The sequence below is a fragment of the Saccopteryx bilineata genome, chromosome 1, assembly GCF_036850765.1.
Source record: "Saccopteryx bilineata isolate mSacBil1 chromosome 1, mSacBil1_pri_phased_curated, whole genome shotgun sequence".
Lineage (NCBI taxonomy): Eukaryota > Metazoa > Chordata > Mammalia > Chiroptera > Emballonuridae > Saccopteryx > Saccopteryx bilineata.
Window position 1 is genome coordinate 2814880 of NC_089490.1, and position 10140 is coordinate 2825019.

General features: G+C 57.3%; 1 protein-coding gene across 1 annotated transcript in view; it reads right to left on the reverse strand.

Annotated features, from left to right (window-relative positions):
- Nucleotides 1-2724: 2724 nt before the first annotated feature.
- The window catches only part of TAP2 (transporter 2, ATP binding cassette subfamily B member), a 15524-nt gene continuing 8108 nt past the window's right edge, over nt 2725-10140 (reverse strand). Inside the window, exons 6-12 of the mRNA XM_066254157.1 lie at nt 9105-9302; nt 8645-8773; nt 6411-6599; nt 6040-6213; nt 5708-5867; nt 5289-5425; nt 2725-3407 (exon numbers count right to left, since the gene is read on the reverse strand). Of these exons, the coding sequence (XP_066110254.1) occupies nt 3228-3407; nt 5289-5425; nt 5708-5867; nt 6040-6213; nt 6411-6599; nt 8645-8773; nt 9105-9302 (1167 nt within the window). The 3' untranslated portion in view covers nt 2725-3227. The remainder of the gene's footprint in view (nt 3408-5288; nt 5426-5707; nt 5868-6039; nt 6214-6410; nt 6600-8644; nt 8774-9104; nt 9303-10140) is intronic.

Consider the following 10140-nt stretch of genomic DNA (forward strand, 5'->3'; position numbering starts at 1 on the left):
ATTATTCTTTTTAGCACTTTTGCATCAATATCAATAAATAAATTCATCTCTCATCTTTTTGTCTATTGTCATCGTTTAACATCAGTATTATACTTGTTTCATTAAAAGAATGCTGTTTATACAATTGAGCCATTTAATTAAAATTAAAATCATCCTTTTTTTTTTCTCTTTATAGACTGTCTTACATTTCCCTAAATAACTAGGCCATGAGCTTTTCTGGGGAGAACATTTTTACAATTTTCTCTATTTCTTCTATGGAAATTATACTTTTCTGTGTGTGTAATTTTCTGAAGTGAGAAGTGGGAAGGCAGAGAGACAGACTCGGCATGTGCCTGACTGAAATCCACCTGGCATGCCCAGCAGGGGGCGATGCTCTGCCCATCTGGGCCCTCACTCCGTTGCAACCAAAGCCATTCTAGGACCTGAGGTGGAGGCTATGGAGCCATTCTCAGTATCCGGGTCAACTTTGCTCCAATGGAGCCTTGCTGCAGGAGGGGAAGAGAGAGACAGAGAGGAAGGAGAGGGGGAGAGATGGAGAAGCAGATGGGCACTTCTCCTGTGTGCCCTGGCCGGGAATCGAACCTGGGACTTCCTCAAGTCAGGACAACACTCTACCGCTGAGCTAACCAGCCAGGGCCTAGGAAATTATTCTATATAGATATTCTACTTCTGTGGGGGCTGCTTCCAAGCGTGGACTGCTTATTACGGGGTATCAGCAGACTGTGAGGAAGAATGAGAGAGAGGCGTTCCTCTCTCTACCTTGTTGCGCCTTTTGAATTGTAAACCACATTAACATAATGCCTATTCCAATAAATTGTATCTTTAAATAAAACATTGGGGGAGTAAGTGGGTACAGAAAGTATAGTCAACTCTTTTGAGGCGTTCTGCTGTAAAGTTGGGCAGAGTGTCACCTTTTCATGGTTCTGTGACCCAGGCAAGTCAGTAAATGTTTCTAAATCTCCATTTTCTCATTTCTAGAATGAGAGATAGTGCCACCTGCCTCATAGGATTATCTTGAAGATAAACTCAGAAGATATATGTCAGGCACTTAGCACAGCAGTAGCACACAGGAAGAACTCAATAAATGATTATTATTGTTATTGTATTATTACAACTCAGGAGTCCACAAAACTCTCCGCTGAAAACCCAGGATTTCCTAGAACCACTAGATGGCACCAGACTCCAATCAACGGGTGCTCCTTCCACTCACTGACCCTCCCAAACCAGAAATTTTTGGTTTTCCTTATTCCCTGGTCCTTGCCCCCCAAATTCTGACACCACCGCCCTTCCTCCTCTTGACTCACGACTGCCAGGCGGGGCCACCGCACGCAGCTGGGGCACAGAGGACGTTAAACACACTGCTGAGCAAGGCTGATGAGGTGGGGGCTGCTCTGGGCTCCAAAGAAAACTGAGTTTCCTAAGGTTCCCCCTTCCTGTTCCCATCTTCCCTTGTAAAGAATAAAACATGGCTGAGCAGGAAAGGCACTGAACGTCAGTGACAAGAAGGGGACACTAGACGGTGTTGGGAGGTAGGAGGGCTGGATGGAAAGAACTATACCACTCTGGACAGACAGGAGTACAAATGCCTGCGGTTGCCAGACAGACACATAGGGTGTGTCTGTCAATGCTAATGACCCTGACTGTCGGGAACTTTTTCTGTGTCCCTGACATAAGGTGTACCTACGAGCTTCTCCTGAGATAACTGATCTGGGCGACATCTTAAGACCCTGAGTTCCTCTACACCTTCCTAAACTGCTCCCAGGGTGCCTGACGCTTCCTCCCAGACCCGCTGCTGATTAACCGCGGCGTTTCGGGCCACCTTCCTCTTCTGTGAAGTCAGATGCGACTGCTCTCCGCGTTGTTTCTATGACGCCTGCCAGGGGTACAGTGTCGTGAGTCTGTGGGGGCAGTTGTACTGAGGATACCGAGGAATTTGAAGAGATCGTCTGCTCAGAGAGCTGCCGTTTCCCTGAGGCTGGGAGATTAGGAACGATTATGCCCATTTTATAAAACCAGGAAGGCTATGTGGTGTGGAAGGGAAGGAATCAGGCCAGCCCTCGTCTCCCCAAAGACATACTGCAGTCCTGTGACACTGAGAGAGTGGTGTGGGGCTGCCAGGGGGTGGGGCTGCCGGGGGTGGGGCTGCCGGGGGTGGGGAGCAGGAGGACACAGAGGCTTTTCTATTAATGCAGGAGCTCCCCGTCCCCGCCCCGCCCCCGCCCCGCCCCCGCCCCGTCCCCGTCCCCGTCCCCGCCCCCGCCCCTACAGTTACCCAGCGGGCAGGACAAACTCCCAACGCTGGAAAGACCCAGCTACTTCTGGGAATGTGAAAGCTCCTGTTTCCTAGAATAGGTACCTTCCAAGGTAAGTCCCTCCCAGCAACCAGAAATGTGTACAGCTTTGCATTTTCATTGGTTGGCCCACGTAGGGAGGATTGAAAATGAGGACAGTGGAGGAAAGAGATTTATTCATTTATCCACCAGACACTTATTATCGTCTACTACGAGCTTATTACGACATATGGCCTTGTGTGGCCTCTGGGGCCAGATCTGGAGTCCACCACTGTGTAAGCTTGGGAAAGTTACTTAATCTCTTTGAGACTCAGTTTCCTCATCTATAAAATGGGAATAACAATGACCAACCTCTTAGGACTGAGAATAAGAACTCAAAATGATAGTACATGAAAAATGTTTCCCATCATTCTTATATTAAACTACAAATGTCAGCTATTATCAATTTTTATTAATACTCTTAATTCTGGAAGTGTGGTGTGGTCTTCCCCTCCATACCCAAGCTCCCAAGTATCAGACACTGGTGGGGATGAGAAGAATACAGAGAGCCAGCCCCATGAATATCTAAGTCACATTGACTAACACACACCTCAAAGGACAGATAAAGGACTACTAGCAAAACAGCAGCCATGTTTATCTCTGGGAAGTGAAACCGAGGGTAGATTTACTTCTCTATACGAATGTGTGTTATTTATATAACAAGCAAAAGTATTTGGAAATGCATTTGTCATGCATAGTACACTACTCGACACCAGGCCCAGCTCTGTCCATCAAGGAAATGAGGTCCTTGGACACAGACCGCAACCCACTCTCCCTCTCTCCCCATGGACGAAGGCACACGTGGTCCAAATCTCCATCACAGAGCAACCAGCTGCGCGGAGGCACCGCCCAGGGAGGCAGGAAGCTGCCACGGGAAGGGCCGGTGTCCCCGGGGCCTCAGTCCTCCAGCTGCTGCTGCGCCAGGCGGGCATAGAGGTCCTGGCCCTCCATGAGCTGGTCGTGCTCCAGCAGCTGCCCCTGGCTGAGCACCAGGACCTGGTCGGCGCTCCGGACCGTCTGCAGCCTGTGAGCGATCACCAGCACCGTGCAGTCCCCGCGGGCTCGCCAGTCCTGCAGCTGCGGGGAGGGTCACGACGTCTCAGGAAGAGAGGGACATGGACACCACACCCCCGCTGCCCAGTGTCTTCTGGCTGAGGGTACCCCGCCACCCAGAGTGCACACACACTGCTTCATCGGTGGGTCACCCGTCCCACTGCCCGATCCTGCACAGAGGACCCTTCAGACGTGGCCCACCGGGTCCCGCTGCCCCCCCCCAGTACTCACAGCCCTCTCACTGTGGACGTCCAGGTCCCACCCCACCCCCAGTACTCACAGCCCTCTCACTGTGGACATTCAGGTCCCACTGGCCCCACCCCAGCACTCACAGCCCTCTCACTGTGGACGTCCAGGTCCCACCACCCCCAGCACTCACAGCCCTCTCACTGTGGACATCCAGGTCCCACCCCCCCAGCACTCACAGCCCTCTCACTGTGGACGTCCAGGTCCCACCCACCGCCCAGCACTCACAGCCCTCTCACTGTGGACACCCAGGTCCCGCTGCCCCCCCCCAGTACTCACAGCCCTCTCACTGTGGACATCCAGGTCCCACCCCCCCCAGCACTCACAGCCCTCTCACTGTGGACACCCAGGTCCCACCCCACTCCCCCAGTACTCACAGCCCTCTCACTGTGGACACCCAGGTCCCACCCCACTCCCCCAGTACTCACAGCCCTCTCACTGTGGACACCCAGGTCCCAGCCCCCCCCCCCCCCAGTACTCACAGCCCTCTCACTGTGGACACCCAGGTCCCACCCCACTCCCCCAGTACTCACAGCCCTCTCACTGTGGACACCCAGGTCCCAGCCCCCCCCCCAGTACTCACAGCCCTCTCACTGTGGACACCCAGGTCCCACCGCCCCCCCCCAGCACTCACAGCCCTCTCACTGTGGACACCCAGGTCCCACCGCCCCCCCCAGCACTCACAGCCCTCTCACTGTGGACACCCAGGTCCCACCCCCCCTCAGTACTCACAGCCCTCTCACTGTGGACATCCAGGTCCCACCCCCCCCCAGCACTCACAGCCCTCTCACTGTGGACATCCAGGTCCCACCCCCCCTCAGTACTCACAGCCCTCTCACTGTGGACACCCAGGTCCCACCCCTCCCCAGCACTCACAGCCCTCTCACTGTGGACATCCAGGTCCCACCCCACTCCCCCAGTACTCACAGCCCTCTCACTGTGGACACCCAGGTCCCACCCCCCCTCAGTACTCACAGCCCTCTCACTGTGGACACCCAGGTCCCACCCCCCCTCAGTACTCACAGCCCTCTCACTGTGGACACCCAGGTCCCACCCCTCCCCAGCACTCACAGCCCTCTCACTGTGGACACCCAGGTCCCACCCCCCCTCAGTACTCACAGCCCTCTCACTGTGGACATCCAGGTCCCACCCCCCCTCAGTACTCACAGCCCTCTCACTGTGGACACCCAGGTCCCACCCCTCCCCAGCACTCACAGCCCTCTCACTGTGGACACCCAGGTCCCACCCCCCCCCAGCACTCACAGCCCTCTCACTGTGGACACCCAGGTCCCACCCCCCCTCAGTACTCACAGCCCTCTCACTGTGGACATCCAGGTCCCACCCCCCCTCAGTACTCACAGCCCTCTCACTGTGGACACCCAGGTCCCACCCCACTCCCCCAGTACTCACAGCCCTCTCACTGTGGACACCCAGGTCCCACCCCTCCCCAGCACTCACAGCCCTCTCACTGTGGACACCCAGGTCCCACCCCACTCCCCCAGTACTCACAGCCCTCTCACTGTGGACACCCAGGTCCCACCCCTCCCCAGCACTCACAGCCCTCTCACTGTGGACACCCAGGTCCCACCCCACTCCCCCAGTACTCACAGCCCTCTCACTGTGGACACCCAGGTCCCACCCCACTCCCCCAGTACTCACAGCCCTCTCACTGTGGACGTCCAGGGCACTGGTGGCTTCATCCAGGATGAGGACACGTGGGTCCCGCACAAGGGCCCGGGCAATGGCCAGACGTTGTTTCTGTCCCACAGCCAACAGGTTCCCCTTCTCTCCTACATCTGAGGACGCGGACAAACACCCCTCCTCAGGCACAAGTGACAGGACACATCCTCCCCACAGGCAGGAACAAGGGCCCAACTGGTATTTCCACGGGCACAGGTGGGCAGGCCCGGGTGGCACCTGCTAGGCTGCCCTGTGGAACTCCTGGGGCTGGGGGGGCGTGGCGGGGCCGAGGGAGGGGGCGGGGCGGAGCCGAGGGAGGGGGCAGGGAACAGCATGGAGTCACAGGGACACAGCCTCCCCCAAGAGCCAGATCCGGTGCCCGCTCTGACGGAAGGTACCTGTGTCTAGGCCGTGCTCCATCTCTTTAATGAACTCATCCGCCTGGGCAGCCCGGGCGGCCGCCATCACCTCCTCGTCACTGCAGCCCGTCAGCCCGTAAGTGATGTTGTCCCTCACGGAGCCCGAGAACAGCACAGGCTCCTGGCCAACCAGAGCCACCTGCGCGGAGGGCGTGGGAGCAGAGGGCGCTGTGTAAGCGCCACAGCGGCGGGGGTCCTCCTCGCCTCCTCACCTGCCTCCCCCAGAATGGGCTCCTTGGGTGTCTGCCCAAGGGCCGCCCAGCTCTCTGCACTTCTTCCTGCCAGCTCCTACCCTTCCTGCGCCCGCTCACCTGCCGGTGCAGGTAGCGGTGTTCGTACTCGGGGACGGGCGCCCCATCCAGCAGCAGCGCGCCCCGGGTGGGCTGGTACAGGTTCTGCAGCAGGGCGGCCACCGTGCTCTTCCCGGACCCGTTGGGCCCCACCAGCGCCGTCATCTGACCCGGACGCAGGGTGAACGTCAGCCCCTGGAGGAGCCAGGAGAGAGTAACGACAGGGGAGAGGAGCAATGAGCCTGCCTCTCCTTCCTCCGGAACCTGCCCCGTCTCTCTGTCACAGGTGGAGACCGGGGTCTCAGAGGCGGCTGATCCGCAGGGCCTGACGCCCGGCCACAGTAAGCAGTGGGGAGCGAGGGGTCCGTTCCCTCCCGGCCTCCCTCAGGCACCTTGAGCACAGGCTGGTCGGGGCGGCTGGGGTAGGCGAACCAGACGTCCTGGAACTCCACCAGCCCCCGCAGGGCGGGCGGCTCCCGCGTCCCCGGGGGAGGCAGTCTGGGCTGTCGGTCCAGGTAGCAGAAGACCTTCTCGGCGGCCCCCACGTTGCTCAGCATGTCCCCGCACATGTACACCAGGGTCTGGAAAACGGGGGGCAGAGGGTCAGCGAAGGAAACACAGCTGCACCCGAGGCTAGGCTCCCGGCTGCTCACACACCTCTGCCTCGTCCAGGAGAGGTGCTCCACCTTTGAAAGAGCAGTTTGGAGGGGAAGTAAAAGCAGCACCAGTACCCACCCACCTACCCCCACTGGAAATGCTTTGTACAAGATGGAGACGTGCACACCCTCCCACGTGGCCTGCCTCTACCCCCACCCCCACTGGAAATGCTTTGTACAAGATGGAGACGTGCACACCCTTCCACACGGCGTGCCTCTACCCCCACCCCCACTGGAAATGCTTTGTACAAGATGGAGACGTGCACACCCTCCCACGTGGCCTGCCTCTACCCCCACCCCCACTGGAAATGCTTTGTACAAGATGGAGACGTGTATACCCTTCCACACGGCGTGCCTCTACCCCCCACCTCCTCAGTTGCTGCTCCGTGTGACTGTGCCCTGGACCAGCCGGCCTGATTAGACAAGGCAGTCCTTAGAGGTAGGCGTGCGTCCACCGCATCTTGGTAGCCACCAGGTGCCTCTCAACGCTCTCCCCACACAAAAGATGTTTAACAAATGTCTAGAAGCCTGACCAGGCCATGGCGCAGTGCATAGAGCGTCGGCCTGGCATGCGGAGGACCCAGGTTCGAAACTCCAAGGTCGTCAGCTTGAGCGCGGGTTCACCAGCTTAGGCATAGGGTCACCAGCTTGGGCATGGGATCACAGACATGACCCCATGGTTCCTGGCTTGAGCCCAAGGCCACTGGCTTGAGCAAGGGGTCACTGGCTCGGCTGCCGTCCCGGGGTCAAGGCACATGTGAGAAGCAGTCAGTGAACAACTAAGGGGCTGCAACTACGAGTTGATGCTTCTTGTCTCTCTCCCTTCCTGTTTGTCCTTGTCTGTCCCTCCATCTCTCTCTCTCTGTCTCTCTCTCTCTATCAAAATAAAATTGTGTAGGAACTTTATAAAATAAAGTCCAAGATGAAGTAACTATTTTTGAAACCTGGTAAGTACAGGGGGGAGCTGACTGCACGGTGACCAGGCGGTAGGTGAGGGGAAGGCTGTCCCGCTGGCCAGTGGAGGTAGAGTGTCCCCATTTCCGCCACCCCAGAAGGTCACGGACAGCGGCACTGAGCGCCCGAGGCTGAGGCCACCACAGACGCACCAGAGAGGGAACTGTAACACATGCACACGTTACATGCACGAGACAAGGGGAAATTCAGCCACTGGCCATATTGGATAAGTTTTAGAAATTATTACTAATTCTTCAGGCGTGATCGTGGCTGTGTGGTTACATTTTTTCATTTCTGTTTTAGAAATACAACTGAAGGCCCTGGCTGGTTGGCGCAGTGGTAGAGCGTCGGCCTGGCGTGCAGGAGTCCCGGGTTCGATTCCCGGCCAGGGCACACAGGAGAAGCGCCCATCTGCTTCTCCACCCCTCCCCCTCTCCTTCCTCTCTGTCTCTCTCTTCCCCTCCCGCAGCCGAGGCTCCATTGGAGCAAAGATGGCCCGGGCGCTGGGGATGGCTCCTTGGCCTCTGCCCCAGGCTCTGGAGTGGCTCTGGTCGCGGCAGAGCTACGCCCCAGATGGGCAGAGCATCGCCCCCTGGTGGGCATGCCGGGTGGATCCCGGTCGGGCGCATGCGGGAGTCTGTCTGACTGCCTCCCCGTTTCCAGCTTCAGAAAAATAAAAAAAAAAGAAATACAACTGAAATATGTGCAGATGACACCCATGTCTTGGACTTTCTTCAGGTAAATATGAGGAGGGGGAAGAGGGCGAGGGTACCAATGAAACGGGACGGGCCATGAATGAATTGATCTTGTTAAAGCGAGCGATAGGTACAGGTGGGTTGATTAGAGCGTGTCTTTTTTTTAACCTTTTTGCATGTTTTAAATCCTTCATAATATAATGAGCTGAGATTTGGTTTAGTTCTGTATTTTTACGGGGAACCAGCAAAGGCCAGGCCCAGAGGCCAGAGAGGAAAACGGAGGAGTGAGAGAGATAGCGCGCGCCTGCAGGGCCCGCTTACCTGCACGTGGTGGCCCACGTCCTCCTGGAAGAGCAGGAAGGACAGCAGCCCGCCCCGCGTCAGGTCCCCCGCCAGGATCTGCTGCAGCCCGCAGTTCAGCATCAGCACCTGCATCCCCAGGTGCAGCGCCTGGAGGCCAGAGGAGGGGCGGGGCTGAGAAGGACCCCGCCCACTCCTTCCCCTCCCTGCCCCCACCACCCTGAGCAGTGGGGGCTCCCAGGACCCCCGGGACCCCAGGACCCTCCCCCTCCCAGGCCCCCCGCCCACTCCTTCCCCTCCCTGCCCCCACTACCCTGAGCAGTGGGGGCCCCCCCGGGACCCCCGAAACCCCAGGAACCTCCCCTCCCAGGCCCCCCCGCCCACTCCTTCCCCTCCCTGCCCCCACCACCCTGAGCAGTGGGGGCCCCCAGGACCCCCGGGACCCCAGGACCCTCCGCCCCCCGCCCCTCAGCCGTCTCACCCTCCGTAAGAGCAGGTAGAGCGCCCGCTCCGCGTCTCGCTGCCACCACAGCCGCCGGCACCGTTCGAGGGCCTCCTCGTAGCGACAGGCCTCGTGCTCCTCGGCCCCGAAGCTGCGCACCGTGGGCAGCCCTCCAACCGCCTCGCGCACCACCTGCCCCGCCTTGGCCACCGCATCCTGAATGTCCAGGAGCAGCGCCTGGAGCAGCAAGGGGCGTGGGGACAGATGTTAGGGGTCCACTCAGCGGGAGACAGCAGCCCCCCGCAGGCATGCGTCCCAATCCACCTAAAACTATCACACTGTCTTCCTTCCTTCTTCCTCATGTGATTTCCAGAAGGAATACGGGGAGTGAAGGACGGAGGGACAACCGACAGCTGAGCTCTCAGTGTACTGAATGTAGGAGAGGCACGCGGTTTCCTCTCTTTCCCTTCCTTTGGGCTAAGTCACACTACCCCCGTCTCTGAGGGAAGGAAGAAGCGGCCATTTCTCCCAGGGGCCACAGCTTGGTAGCAGAAGGTGAGGCAAAGAGCGAAACCCGAGGCGCTAAACTAGAAACTAGAAGCTTGACGACACTCCGTCTGCTAATGGACGCCAAAAGCACACGTAATAAAATTTTTTTAAAAAAAAAGCAGATAAATTAGATGTCATCAAAAATAAAAACTATCATGTATTAAACGACTCTACTGATATAATGAGAAAGGAAATCCACAGAAAAAGACAGAATATTTGCTTAGAGCCGATAAAGGGGTGATAATACCCAGGATATGTAGAGAAACCCTACAGCTCAACAATTTTAAAACAATCCAATTTAAAATTGAGCAAAGGACTTGAATAGACATTTCTCAAAACAAATATTTATAAGCACATGAAAAGATGTTCAACATCACTAACCATTAAGAATATGCAAACCAGGCCCTGGCTGGTTGGCTCAGCAGTAGAGCATCGGCCCAGTATGTGAAAGTCCCGGGTTCAATTCCCACCCAGGGCACACAGGAGAAGCGCCCATCTGCTTCTCCACCCCTCCCCCTCTCCTTTC